The sequence below is a fragment of the Xiphophorus couchianus genome, chromosome 14, assembly GCF_001444195.1.
Source record: "Xiphophorus couchianus chromosome 14, X_couchianus-1.0, whole genome shotgun sequence".
Classification (NCBI taxonomy): domain Eukaryota; kingdom Metazoa; phylum Chordata; class Actinopteri; order Cyprinodontiformes; family Poeciliidae; genus Xiphophorus; species Xiphophorus couchianus.
Window position 1 is genome coordinate 21,598,664 of NC_040241.1, and position 15,785 is coordinate 21,614,448.

At 36.7% G+C, this 15,785-nt stretch overlaps 1 protein-coding gene and 1 long non-coding RNA gene across 10 annotated transcripts in view; one reads left to right on the plus strand and one right to left on the minus strand.

The window, feature by feature from the left end:
• LOC114156864 (gastrula zinc finger protein XlCGF57.1-like) overlaps positions 1-15,785 on the minus strand; it is a 205,320-nt gene that overhangs the window by 65,117 nt on the left and 124,418 nt on the right. For 2 of the 9 annotated variants that reach the window (XM_028037396.1, XM_028037398.1), the window contains exon 2: positions 9,284-9,394. The exons of 1 other annotated variant lie outside the window; for it this stretch is intronic. In XM_028037396.1, coding sequence (XP_027893197.1) covers positions 9,284-9,394 — 111 coding nt within the window. 6 more of the 9 variants (XM_028037439.1, XM_028037397.1, XM_028037399.1 and 3 more) reach the window with 6 other exon arrangements.
• Positions 1,892-3,113, plus strand: LOC114157010 (uncharacterized). Its single transcript, XR_003598062.1, has 3 exons — positions 1,892-1,965; positions 2,722-2,805; positions 3,058-3,113. It is a non-coding gene; the product is annotated as an uncharacterized LOC114157010 (long non-coding RNA).

The following is a 15,785-nucleotide window of genomic DNA, read 5'->3' on the forward strand; positions in this document are numbered from 1 at the left end:
GTCGCAGGTTCGACTCCTGGTCCCGACGACCTTTGCCGCATGTCTTCTCACCCTCCTTCCTGTCTGCATACTGTCTAAAAAATACGAGCCACTAGCGCCGCAAAAACTCTTCGGAGAAAAAAATTGAAAAAAGAAAAATTCACCACCTTTATTGTAGGTAACAGAATTTCTACCTGACAATGCAAAACATTTGTAGCTGATTTCAGTTATGGAAGAATCTGTGGGCTGTATAATATCCTTATACACAAAAGTAATGTATTTTCAAAATAATACCCACTTGTCCCCTCTTTGTGTTCTGTTTTTGTAAATGGTAAAGAGGAGGAATTTTAATGGATCACAGACTGGAACTGTGACCTTGGGGTGAAATCAAGCTTTTGTAATCTTCTCAAAGCTTCAAAAACATAAAATTACAAATAAAAAACAAACAGTTTTTGCTAGTTACATCTATAACTGAAATTTAATCTATATAACCAATACATTTACTAACATCATAAATACTAAACAAATTTTCAAATACAGATAAATAAAAAAACACAAATGGGTAAAAATACATTTATTTGTCATTATTTGTTATATGTGTCTGGAGCACATATAACAAGAATAAAGTTCATGCAGATCTTTCATAAAAAAAGGAAAAACATCTCAGGTTTCATCATAACTTATCAAACCTTCTGCCTGCTTTGTTGTCATCATATAATCAACAGTATTTCCAAAATCAGAAACTGAAGAGTAAATACTGAAAAACTAAAGCATATATAGATAAAAAAACAAACAAAAAAACATCATTCCTGACAGACAATTAAATTGCAACCTAACAGTGAATATAGAAACAGCAACAATAGACTCTGAGAAATATTTAATTTAGGTGTAAAAACAATACAGTAATAATACTGTAGACTGTTTAGGTTTTATACATTTTAATAAAAATATTGTCATGCCAAAGTCACCGTGTTGTTCACGCTGCAATGCATTCTGGGTAAATGATGTACAGTGGTCCAACTGCCCAGCTATGTCCAGCCAAAACAGCGATGAGCAACGTCTTTTTAAACCCATCAAACGAAAAAATGGCAAATTCCATGAAAAATATAGCAAAAGATGAACATTTTTGAAGTAATTATGAGTTTTGGCATACAGCAAACAGGAATTTTTTAGTTAAAAGGAAAATTATTATATATTTAGGCCATGTTCAATTGATCGTGGATCTTTTTAAGAAACAAACCAATAATATCTCACTAGACAAAAACATTAAAAACTTTGTAAGACTTAATATGTCACTTAAAAACCCTTCTACATAAAAAAGATAAAACTGAAAGAATAAAGTGAAAGTTGCGCGTTTTAGATAAACTTCCTTTTTGAGATGCTTTCTTCTTTACGATGCTACGCTATAAAAATGTGATCCAGCTGTAATTACTCTGCTTCAAAACAATGAGTAACTGAAAATCTTGGTACTTGAGGTTCCGATTATGCAGTTCCATCTGCACGAGTTCCTATGTTAAAAGTTAACTGGCAATTTGGAAGGAAGCCTTTTCCACAGGTTGGACATAAGAAACACCACATGTATGAGTTGTCATGTGAACAGATAAATTGTCTTTTCGACAGAAACCTTTTCCACATATCCCACACAAGAAAAGCTTTTCACCTGTAAGATTCCTGATGTGACTAGTTAAATTGCTTTTCTGACTGAAACATTTTCCACAAGTTCCACATGAGAAAGATTCTCACCTGTATGAGTCCTCATGTGTCTAGTTAAACTGCTGTTTTGACAGAAACTTTTTTCACAAGTCCTACATGAGAAAGGCTTCTCACCTGTATGAACCCTCATGTGTATAGTTAAATTTCTTAGTTGACGGAAACTTTTTCCACAAGTCTTACATGAGAAAGGCTTCACACCTGTGTGAGTGCTTAAGTGCCTAGTTAAATTGCCTTTATGATGGAAACTTTTTCCACAAGTTCTACATGAGAAAGGTTTCTCGCCTGTATGAACCCTCGTGTGAATAGTTAAACTGCTTTTATGATGGAAACCTTTTCCACAAGTTCTACATGAGAAAGGTTTCTCACCTGTATGAACCCTCATGTGAATAGTTAAACTGCTTTGGTGACGGAATGTTTTCCCACAACTCCCACAGGAAAAACTCTTCTCATCTGTATGAGACCACATGTGACTAATTAAACTGCTTTTTTGACAAAAACATTTTCCACAGGTCCTACATGAGAAAGGCTTCTCATCTGTGTGAGTCCTCTTGTGACTAGTTAAATTGCTTTTATGACTGAAACATTTTCCACAAGTTCTACATGAGAAAGGCTTCTCACCTGTATGAACCCTCATGTGAATAAGTAAACTGCTTTTTTGACAGAAACTTTTTTCACAAGTCCTACATGAGAAAGGCTTCTCACCTGTATGAGTCCTCATGTGTCTAGTTAAAGCTGTTTTTTGACGGAAGGTTTTTCCACATGTCCTACATGAGAAAGCCTTTTTACCTGTGTGAGTGCTCAAGTGACTAGTTAAATTGCTTTGTTGACTGAAACTTTTTCCACAAGTCCTGCATGAGAAAGGTTTCTCACCAGTATGAACCCTCATGTGAATAGTTAAACTGCTTTGATGGCGGAAATTTTTTCCACAACTCCCACATGAGAAAATCTCCTCATCTGTATGAGTCCACATGTGACTAATTAAACTGCTTTTTTGACGAAAACCTTTTCCACAGGTCCTACATGAGAAAGGCTTCTCAACTGTGTGAGTCCTCTTGTGACTAGTTAAATTGCTTTTTTGACAAAAACTTTTTCCACAAGTCCCACATGAGAATGGTTTCTCATCTGTATGAATCCTTATGTGACTAATTAAATTGCTTTTTTGGTGGAAACTTTTTCCACAAGTCCCACATGAGAAAGGCTTCTCATTTGTATGAATCCTCATGTGAATAATTAAACTGCTTTTATGACAAAAACTTTTCCCACAACTCCAACATGTGAAAGGCTTCTCATGCGTATGAACACTTTTGTGACTAGTTAAATTTCTTTTTTGAAAGAAACTTTTCCCACAAGTTCCACACGAGAAAGGTTTCTCACTTCTATGAATTTTCATGTGACTAGTTAAACTGCTTTTACATTGGAAACTTATTCTGCAGGTCACACATGAGAAAGGGTTCTTACTTGTGTGGATAATCATGTGACGAAGTAAGTTTGATCTGCGTGTGAAACGTTTTCCACAGGTTGAACATGTGAAAGGGTTCTTGTCAGTGTGAGTTGTCATGTGTGTCATCAACAAACTGCTTTGAGAAAAGGTTTCATCACAGATTTTACAAGAATATAGTTTTTGTTGTGTGTGAGCTTTCTTGTATGTTTTTTGTTTTGAACTTTCAGTTTGACCTTTCTGCAGTTTGGTTTTCTCATATTTCTCCTTTTGTTTCTGTTCTTTGTTTCTCTTTTTCCCTAGATCATCAGAATTGCTTCCTTCCCCATCTTGGTTCTCATCTTCAGCAGAGTCTTGAGAGATGAGTTGGTTCCTCTGTGGTTCTGTTTCATTGTGGATTATTTGCACATTAAAAGGAATCACCAAAATGTCATCAGTCTCCTGTTTCAGCACAAGATGCTCTTCATCCTGACTGATGCAGAGTTGCTTCTCTTCCTCTTTGAGCTGTTGATGTTCTCGTTCTTCTTGCTCCTGTTTTATCTCCAGAGGTTCTGGTTCCTGTTTTATCTGCAGAGGTTCTGGTTCCTCTTGTTTTAAAGTGAAGATCCCCTCCTGGTTGCTGAGTTCATTGAAAATCCCGTCGTCTTCACACACAGAACAATGTCGGAGATCTGGACCAAAACACAAAACAAAAACTTTAAATTTTGAGACAAACAATGAACCTTTCACTTAAATCCCTTGATGCATCTAATAAGCTTTTTCTTAATTATTCTAAAATTACATTTTTATGTGTGAAAATCAGTCAAAACGTATTACGGACATTTTTTCCTATGTTTTCTGGCATTTAGCAAATAAATGATTTTGGTAATTCTGAGTTCAGGTCCAATTTATCTTCTGATCATGAGGAAAAAAATTTATTGTGTTTTTTAAAAAAAAATCTTATACATGTAACTCAATTTAACTCTACATTTGGAAAAATAACTTGATAAAAGTGATTCTTCTAATGAACTAGATGTCAGTCAAAACATGTCCTGGACATCCAGGTGAGCAAACAAAATGCCAATATGTTAACTGAGTGGCTCCCTGACAAATATTCACACAGCAGCTCGACTAAGTCCATATCAATCCTCCTTTGCATTAGCAGCAGTTCTTTGTTACTGGAACTTCAATCGGCCTTCAGACCTCAGCATCGCTCTGCTGTACGTTGAGACCGCTGTGCACTGCAACCTCAACTCCAAACCGGTCCATCAGTTCTGCATGTGACCATCAGGCACATTATGTCCAGTCCGGCTCAGCTGATCTCCACTGAGAAGCAGGGTTTCCCCCACTGTCTTACCTTTAGCTGCCAGGCTAAGTGTTGCTGATTTATGTTCTTGGGAAAAAAAGTAAAAGAAAAATTGCTTAACTTTTTTTCTCCATTCTTAATAAACCGGACTGCAAACATCTCTGTTGTTTTGAGCGTTTCACTGGCGGAGCAGAAATATTCCTAAGATATTAGTTTATAGTTGGTGCATTTAAACTTCCACAAAGCCGGCAGTCAGTCAAACTTCTCTCACAGCAGAGCAAAAGGGGACAGTGGCTAATTTTTAGACCTTTGCAAAGGTAGAGAGAACATTGGTGGATAAGATCAGCTTCACATTCAAGTATTGGCTGATCACCAATTCCCCACAATTAAGGAAATCAGGGCCGATTTATTGGTGCACTCTTATTTTCCAGACACCAAAAAACATTAACTTATTGCCAAAAATGGCTGGGTGGTTTTCTAAGCATTTGGGCTGCTTTGAGAGGCAATAGAAACTCAAAAAGAAGCACAAAAAAATATTCAAAATGTGAATTGTCCATCACAATTCCCATTTTAATAAAATGTTTTGTTGCTCCAAGGAAACTCAGATCTATTCAGATTCTGACAGTGAGGACAACTTTTGCTGTGGCAGCTGAAGGAGGAACAGCTTGTCCTGCTCTCTATCGTCCTTACTGATAACTTTGCCTGAGATATTTTTAAAGTGACAGTTTTTAAAGTTATATTTACATTTTCGACATCACAACTGGATTGCTACAAACTTAAGGACTGGGGGATTTTCTTACTTTTATTTTTACCTTACTTTTCTTCATCTCCAAGTTGAACCAGGACAAAATGCCTCCGTCGACCCCAAGGACATTAGCAGTATTATACAACGACTTCAGTTTATAGAAATGAAGATTAAACTGCTGGAGGTGAACTTTGAGATCAATGCTACCTGTGAAAATGAGACAACTCTTCCTCAAATCAATGGAGAGGTCGTTCGCCCCGCATCCCCAGAACCAAACGAGGAGAAGCAGCTTTCAGCATCTATGCACCACAAATTTGGAACAAACTTCCAGAAAACTGTAAAACAGCTGAAACACTGACTTCCTTTAAATCTCCATTAAAAACCCACCTGTTTAGCATTTGTTGTGATTTAAACTCGATGGACCAAAACCATGTGAGCGCACAAACAGGAAATCAGACAACACAGAATAACCAGAGTTTACTTTTTTTATTCTTTTTTAGCACTAAAAAAGAAAGAGACGCTTACCCTTACAGGCTAATTTGTTGTAAAATGAATATGACCGCATTTACACAGCATCTGATCAAAAACGGAAGAATCATTGCTTATATCTAACAACACGCCCAGTGGTCGCCTGATGACGTACGTCAGCTAAAGTTGCTATTTCTACAAAGGCCTTTGTGTAAAAGTGAAGAATTCCATGTGTGTAACAAACTGTGTGTGTGTGTCCTTGATAAGGGTCTCAACAGACTGCAGATCCGATGAGGCGACTGACAGGGAGAAGCCCTCACCTGGTCGAATCAGCGTGGCCGGCTCTGAGCCGAAACCCACCTTCAACCTCAACACCTGCTCCACCAAAGAAAAACAAACAAGCAGCTGCAACCAAAACGGTTCCACCGACCCCGCTCCCAAGGACAGAGCGACCAGCCAGAGCCTCAAAACATTCTGACTCTGTGGGAATCCCACTGAAAAACAGATTTTCTGTACACCAGCCTGAGCCTCTGAGTGAAACCTCGCTTTCAAACACCAACAATGAGGCAAGACCAACACATCCACCCCCCAAAGCCCCAAAGGACAAAGCGGCTACCAGGAAAACGAAAGGTATGCCAGAAGTGCTTATTGTTGGAGATGAGGCAGTTAATGGAATCAGTCACGTTTGTAATCCCAAGAAAACGAGAGTGATTTCTTTTCTTGGTGACACTGTATCTGATTTAACTCGTAAAGTTCTTTCGCTAACCGCTGATCAGCCAGATGTTGAGTCCTTAGTTGTGCATGTTGGAGCCAACGATGTGGCAAAGCAGAAATCTGGGATTCTGAAAAACGACTTTAATATTCTACTGAACACTATGGGAACGTTAAAAATGAAGTTATTTCTCAGTGGTCCAATTCCATCACCTCAATGGGGAGACGAAAAACACTCCAGGCTGGACATGATAAACAAATGGCTGATTAAAAGCTGCTCTGCCAGCTCAGTGACCTTCATCGATAACCTCTGGATCTATTGGCAGCGCTTTCACCTTTTTGGAAGAGGCGGACGCAATCTTAATAAACATGGGATAAAACTGCTCACTGCAAACCTTTTTCACTTTATCTACAAGGACAGCAACGTGATCATCGCTTCAGAAGAACAGGCTCAAGGATTTCTGACTAGGAAGAAACCCTTTTCTCTTATCAGGAACAAAAACAAGCTGATACATCGACTGGAGACGGAGCGACTGGTTCCCTTCCTCCTCCTCCCCTCCCTCTCTGCTCACCCACTCATTCACAGGATTCACAAGATACACATGAAGAAATGTCTTCTGGACCGGAGTTTATTAAATTTACAGATGGAATGAATCAACAGGTTGTACTTGGGACGTCTCTCCTTAGCGCTCACGTAGCAGACTTCACTTCATTTAAGCCACCTGACTCTAACTTCCCAGAGGATCCATCACTCTGCGTTTCTGAGGTCTGAGGCCGGGGTCCAGACTTTATCTTTACAACCTTCTTGCTCCAGAATGTGTCTGGCCCCTCGGCACTGCAGAACAGGACATTACCTGTCCGGATCACTACAAGAAAATTTACAAGAAACAGAAACATAAAATACAGCTGTTTTAATTCAAACATCAGACTGTTCCCCTGTCTAAAGGAACCTCTGACTGAAGAACTCTTGGCCTCCAAGTCACTTAAACTAGCTTTTTTAAATCCCAGATCTCTCTGTGCTAAAGCTCTATTAATTAATGATTTCATCACTGAGCATAATATTGATGTTATGTTTCTGACAGAAACATGGTTGAATGATAATAATGAATCGATCGTACTAATTGAATCTGCGCCTCCTAACTACAATTTCTTCAGTGAGAATAGAAAACATAAAAAAGGAGGAGGCGTGGCTTCAATATTTAAGAATACCATAAACTGTAGTAAAATCTCTTTGGGTCACTTCACCTCTTGAGTATCTTGGATTTGAGGTTAAAGGCCACAAACGAACTTTGACTGTAACTCTATACAAAACTCCAACTTTTGTGGAAAATTTCTTTACTGACTTGAATGAACTTCTATCTCTCATATGTATTGATTATGATTGTTTAATAATTGTTGGTGATTTCAACATTCATGTTGACAACCCCCAAGACAGAGGGGCAAAAAAGCTCGCTAATATTTTAGAGACTTTTGGTCTAACACAACATGTCAAACAAGCAACACACACTCAAGGACACTGTTGACCATGAGGAACAATCTAAAGAGGAACGATCTAGAGTCATAGATCTAGAGTTATAGATCTAGAGTTATAGATCTAGAGTCAATGCACAGCTTCAGTTATTACAACTAAAAACCAGCGATCAGCCAGAAACCTGGGAGTAGTGATGGACTCTGACCTGAACCTCCAGAGCCACATAAAGACAGTTACAAAGTCGGCCTTCTATCACCTGAAGAACATTTCCAGGATTAAAGGACTTATGTCTCAGCCAGATCTAGAGAAACTCATCCATGCGTTCATCTTCAGTCGTATTGATTATTGCAACAGCGTCTTCACAGGTCTGTCCAACAAATCAATCAAACAGCTGCAGCTGATCCAGAATGCTGCTGCTGGCGTTCTCACTAAAACCAGGAAGATAGAGCAAATAACACCAGTTTTAAAGTCCCTCCACTGGCTCCCTGTAGCTCAAAGAATAGACTTTATAAACAAACTTCCAGAAAACTGTAAAACAGCTGAAACACTGACTTCTTTTAAATCTCGACTAAAAACCCACCTGTTTAGGATTGTATTTGAAATGTAATCAATTACAAATTTATTGATGGAACTTTATTTAATGTCGTGTTTTGATTGTTGATTCTATGTTAGTTTGTGTTTCTGTGTTTGATATGATGTAAAGCACTTTGAAATGTCTTGATGCTGAAATGTGCTATACAAATAAAATGTGATTGATTGATTGACTGATTGACAAGAAAAGCCACAGATCCAGAAAAATAAATTCTCTGAGACTTTGTGTCTCCATTTACTTGTAAAATGTTTATTTGCTGGTTTCTCAGCTCTGCAAACCCCATAGACAGAACAATGGTGTTGCTTATCGTTTGGGTTTGAATTGTGAGTAGTTGGAAACAAAAAGTGGGATAACTCAAATTTACTTTGACTAGTCATAATTTGATTATATGAAGTATGTGCTTCAGATAGTAATATACTATAGATATCTTGAATTGAAACCACCATATTAATGGTAAATCTGATGTCATTTATTCTAGTCAGGATGTAATTAAATATACCTCAAAGACATATTTTGTCTGGTCAAAAACATAATTATATTGTTTAAACATTTCTAGTCGGAAACTAATTTCAGATATACAGAATGAAAGTTTGGTAAACCCATTTATTAACAGAACGGCCTGCCATAGCAAACGCTGATGCATTTATGGAATAATAATATTAATAATAATAATAATATTTTTTGGAATCGACCTGCTCTCCCGAACCTCCCGAAGTCCAACCAGCGCTCTGTTTCTGTCTTATCAGTTAATTTATTTCTGTAAAACATTCATCCTAATTCGGTTTCAAACATTGTTTCCTTTAATCTGTCTCCTGTATTTCCTCCAGCTTTTGTCCATTTCGCGTCTCATATCATCAGTAAACCGTGAAGGTGTTTCGTACCTGTCCGGTGTAAGATGATCCTCGGTATCCGGCTGAAATCCATCAGTCTGCGCTGATCCTCCATCTCTTCCTCCATGTCTTCCTCCATCTTGACGTTGATTTCTTTCCACTCTGTGAATGTTTTTTCATCAGGAGTTAACATCTCGTTAATAAAATCTCTCTGATGCTGAACTGACGACATTTTTACTTTAAACACTCAGATATTTACCTAAAACTAGCGACGTTCTTTCTGTGCCGAGGCTTCGAAGCGTGTCAGGAGAAAACCAGGATTTTTGTGAAGAGTGAATCGAGGCTTTTGCTGTTGGAGCAGGATGTGACGTTTGAAGCTGTACCACGTGACTGAGTCTTCTTCTTCTTGGATTTATTGGCGGTTGGCAACAAACGTTTAGTAGCATTACCGCCACTTACTGGTATGGAGTGTGGTTCGTAATGGTCTATATATATATATATAAACTACTACTACTACTACTACTAATAATAATAATAATAAATCAATTAATAAATCCTACCTATACATATAAATATTTATACCTATCTATACTCATACACACACAAACATACTTATATATACAGTAACTTTATATTCTGCCCACCTATATCATGCACAGATTCACAAACACACCTACCATAATCAAGTTCTATGAATTAATTTAGTTTTCTTTAGAAATTGAATAACTATTTTTATATGTTTACTCCCCAAATTCTTCCTCAGAATATCTAATAAATTAATCTTTTCCTTAATACATTCAAACTCTCTCATATTTGTTCTCTCTCTTTCATACTTATGGCATTCCAATATAACATGTTCTATTGTTTCATATTTTTCACAGTAATCACATTTGCCAGTAGTATGCTTTTGTATTTTAAATAGTGTATAATTAAGTCCTGTATGTCCAAGTCTTAACCTTGTTATCACTCTTTCCTCCTTTCTATTTCATCTTCCATTTCTTCTTTCTCCTACCATCCTCTGAATTTTATAAAACCATCTTCCTGTTTTTCCTTCATCCCACCTTTTTTGCCATTTTTCATCAGTTTTTCTTTAACAACGCTCTTTCCCTCGGATTTACTTGTTTTAACTGTAAAACTAATATTATTCTGAATTGCCCTCTTTGCCATTTTATCTGCCTTCTCGTTTCCTTCTACTCCAGTATGTGCTGGAACCCATATAAATATAACTATCAAACCCATATTTTTTATTCTGAATAATGTATGACGTATTTCTAATAAAATGTCCATCCTACTATCTGATTGATTATATTTTAAACTTAATAATGCAGAACTTGAATCTGAACAAATTACTGTTTTAATGGTTTTATGTCTTCTACCCATTGTAAAGCGAATAATAAACTGATAATCCATCTGTAATTCGTTTTCCTATTTTTATATTGAATTCTGGTACTACAAAAGCTATTCCTATTTTTCCAGTTATTTTTGATGCATCTGGATAAATTTGAATATATTGATAATCAGTGTTGTATAAAGTACTGAAATCTCAGAGTCAAGTAAAAGTATGTCATCTCCAAAATATGACTTTGGTAAAAGTCCAAGTCACTGACTGAAATGTTACTTGAGTTAAAGTCTTAAAGTACCTGAAACTTCTTGTACTTAAGTATGGAAATTACTGTAAAAATGGATGTACTCAAGTAATGTAATGAAAAGTACAAGTAAAAAGTAAAACAAAGCAAATGCAGTTTGAATGACATTTTTTATATTTTGGTAAACTTGTCAAATACACTTAAAATAATGTACCCAACCAAGTGCAGGCAAAATTAAACCTGCTAATAGATATACCTGCAGGCATCATTTAGTTAAGAAAATTAGGTGCTTTACCTATAGCACAAGGTTAACTTAACCTGCTTTACAACTGAACCAGCTTCTTAGTATACCCTCCAGGACAGAAAATACAACGTTTTTGTAAGCCTTAAGTTTTCCCTTCAAGTAAGGTCAGTGCTGAAAATGAGAAAAATAAATAGTACAGAAAATGCGGCCAACATGAAGAAAAAGAGCTGTTACGATTACTCTACTTCACAAATCAGTGAATCAGTCAATGCTACAGTCAGTAGGTGGTGCACACAACTGGTCATTATGCAAAAGAAAAAAAGAATTGGGAGGGAAATGCAGCTTATTGGCATCTGTAAACCTGGTTTTGAACTTGCATGCCTTTCCTATATTCGTTAAATTTAGTCTAAATTGCTATCGCTATGGCTTCTGTCCCCCCTTGAACAGAGGAGTCTAGGTAGCCTGATACAGTCAACATTAGGCCTAAGCTAAATACACCACGTATGGAACTGAAACAATGCCAAACAAAGTTCATTTATACAGGTAACGTTATGCTCAAGATTTCTCAATAGTGTCTAGTGACCAAGCTATAGTTGCTGAAACAGGAGGATTATAACCATTTCATAAGTAGTTACCTCGATGTGTTTCTTCAAGTTGGACAGGGAGTTTTTGTAAGATAGAATTTCCATGTGACTGCTACTGATTGCGAGACTTGCTTTGTGTTTAATGGGAGAAGCGAAACAGGTGTATCCTAATTAAAAGTAAAGAAATCAAGAAATGGCAAAAAATGTGGAATGAAGATAAGAAAGGAAGATTATATGAAGTACAAAAGTCAGTTCGAATTCGAAGGATTAATGAACGAAACAGAAGAGAAGAAATAATAATTAGTAGATTAAGAGTAGGTCATACCTACTTAAATGACATGCTTTATACAATAGGGAGGAAAAATAATGATAAATGTGAGAGATGTGGAGAGAAAGAAAATGTAGAACACATATTGATGAACTGTAAGTCAAATGAACTCGAAAGGGAAGAATTAAAGAGAATAGTTCGAAATATGGGGCATGAATGGAATCTTAAAGGTATATTAGGAAATGAAGGAAATATAACAGATATTCACAAATTAAGGAAAGCATTGTTTATTTATCTTAAGAATACAAAATTTAAAAATAGAATTTAATAGATATGAAGTAATGCTTCTACACACTCATGTACAGTAGGTGGCGGTATGCACCTTAAAGTTGCTTGTGATCCGCCATAATAGAAAAGAAGAAGAAGAAGGTGTATCCTATTGGTGGTGATGAACAAGCCCAGGCAAGCAGGCTACGGACTTTGTTCGGTAGCCTACTTGCTACTTGCTAATCAGTAGGTGGGATCAAAACACTTGCGTTTCTCTCTCGCGCTTTTTTGTAACGAGTAACTAAACCACACATTGAAAATGTATCGGAGTAAAAGTACGCAATTAAGTTCGGAAATATAGTGAAGTAAAAGTGAAAGTCATCAAAAATTTTCATACTCCAGGAAAGTATGAAGTACTCCAAAATATACTTAAGTAAAGTAGTGAAGTATTTTTACTTCGTTACTATACAACATAATTAATTATTTAAATGTAACTGTACTGAATAATTATCTACAATGTAAGATTTATCTTGCTTCTTTTCCAGTATTGACATATCTACTGTTGCTTAGGCTGCATTTTGCTGACATGTTAGTTTTCTGGACCTTTTAACATTTGTTTGGATACATGTTTAGTCATTGTTGTTCCACATCTCTCCAAATCTGAATGTCTTCCTGACTTCTAGGTCAGAGTCTGTGAAGATGAACCTATTACCAAGATTCATCATCTTGTTCCAAACCCTAATGGTAGAAATTACAAAAAAACAAAACAATTAATATAGCAGGATACAATGCTTTCCAGATTTATATGTTTAGGGAAAATGCTCAGAACTAGATTTAAAATACTACAGCTCTCAAAAGAAAAAGGGAGCAGAAAGTACCACATTTAAAGAGTCATTTCTAATCTGCACACATTAAAGCCTTGATAAACATCTGTAATAAAAACTCTAATGCTCGATGGAAGGACATTGAATTAGCTCCTCTGCAGACAATCTCCTGGAATAAAGATTTAGTACAGATTCAACTCAAAACTGAAAATCTTTGGATAAAATCCCAATTAAAAATCTGGATAGAAGTTAAACAGGAATATAAACTACATGATAACCTGATAATTATAAGATGTTGTGCTTATAACCTCAATTTTAAACCAAATTAAACAGATACCAGATTCCCCAATTGGTCATCCCAAGGTATAGCAATAGATTTCTCAATAATGGATAAAACAAGCTTTAACTAGGAAAAACAGGATTTTTATCACAAAACTATTAGCAGGAATCAGTGCTTAATGAAATACTAATGGCATATCAGGCAAAATCCAAAAAACTTATTATATCACGGCTCTATATAAAGGATCTATGACTACAAAATACAGTAAACTTCATATGTGAAAACAAAATGGGAAAAGTAAAATGAAAACCGCAGAAGAAGAATGGCATGGTTTTTACTCGACTGCTTGGAAATGTATGAATTTATATTCATGGAGAATTTAACTTGATTATATTTTTCATAAAACCAGAACAAAAAATGTGTTGAACCAGGAGAAGCCGAAGTCTTGGAGACAATGTGGAAACACAGAACACAACCACTGGCATATACTTTGGGACTGGACAGTTATAAGACAATATTGGACAGAAATACACACAAATATTGAAAATATCTCTAATACAAGAATATCTTTTAAATTCACCACCTTTATTGTGGGTAACAGAATTTCTACCTGACAATGCAAAACATTTGTATCAGATTTCAATTATGGAAGAATCTGTGGGCTGTATAATATCCTTATACATAAAAGTAATGTATTTTCAAAATAATACCCACTTGTCCCCTATTTGTGTTCTGTTTTTGTAAATGGTAAAGAGGAGGAACTTTGTAAGATCACAGACTGGAACTGTGACCTTGAGGTGAAATCAAGCTTTTGTAATCTTCTCAAAGCTTCAAAAACATAAAATTACAAATAAAAAACAAACAGTTTTTGCTAGTTACATTTATAACTGAAATTTAATCTATATAACCAATACATTTACTAACATCATAAATACTAAACAAATTTTCAAATACAGATAAATAAAAAAACACAAATGGGTAAAAATACATTTATTTGTCATTATTTGTTATATGTGTCTAGAGCACATATAACAAGAATAAAGTTCATGCAGATCTTTCATAAAAAAAGGAAACACATCTCAGGTTTCATCATAACTTATCAAACCTTCTGCCTGCTTTGTTGTCATCATATAATCAACAGTATTTCCAAAATCAGAACCTGAAGAGTAAATACTGAAAAACTAAAGCATATATAGATAAAAAAAACAAAAAAACATCATTCCTGACAGACAATTACATTGCAACCTAACAGTGAATATAGAAACAGCAACAATAGACTCTGAGAAATATTTAATTTAGGTGTAAAAACAATAGAGTAATAATACTGTAGACTGTTTAAGTTTTATACATTTTAATAAAAATATTGTCACGTCAAAGTCACCGTGTTGTTCACGCTGCAATGCATTCTGGGTAAATGATGTACAGTGGTCCAACTGCCCAGCTATGTCCAGCCAAAACAGCGATGAGCAACGTCTTTTTAAACCCATCAAACAAAAAAGTGGCAAATTCCATGAAAAATATAACAGATGAAAATTTTTGAAGTAATTATGAGTTTTGGCGTACAACAAACAGGAATTTTTTAGTTAAAAGGAAAATTATTATACACTGCTCAAAAAAATAAAAGGAACACTTAAACAACACAATATAACTCCAAGTAAATCAAACTTCTGTGAAATCAAACTGTCCACTTAGGAAGCAACACTGATTGACAATCAATTTCAGCTGCTGTTGTGCAAATGGAATAGACAACAGGTGGAAATTATTGGCAATTAGCAAGACACACTCAATAAAGGAGTGGTTCTGCAGTTGGGACCACAGACCACTTCTCAGTACCTATGCTGTCTGGCTGATGTTTTGGTCAGTTTTGAATGTTGGTGGTGCTTTCACACTCGTGGTAGCATGAGACGGACTCCACAACCCACACAAGTGGCTCAGGTAGTGCAGCTCATCCAGGATGGCACATCAATGCGAGCTGTGGCAAGAAGGTTTGCTGTGTCTGTCAGCGTAGTGTCCAGAGGCTGGAGGCGCTACCAGGAGACAGGCCAGTACACCAGGAGACGTGGAGGAGGCCGTAGGAGGGCAACAACCCAGCAGCAGGACCGCTACCTCTGTCTTTGTGCAAGAAGGAACAGGAGGAGCACTGCCAGAGCCCTGCAAAATGACCTCCAGCAGGCCACAAATGTGCATGTGTCTGCACAAACGGTTAGAAACCGACTCCATGAGGATGGTATGAGGGCCCGACGTCCACAGATGGGGGTTGTGCTCACAGCCCAACACCGTGCAGGACGCTTGGCATTTGCCAGAGAACACCAGGATTGGCAAATTCGCCACTGGCGCCTTGTGCTCTTCACAGACGAAAGCAGGTTCACACTGAGCACACGTGACAGACGTGACAGAGTCTGGAGACGCCGTGGAGAGCGGTCTGCTGCCTGCAACATCCTTCAGCATGACCGGTTTGGCAGTGGGTCAGTAATGGTGTGGGGTGGCATTTCTTTGGAGG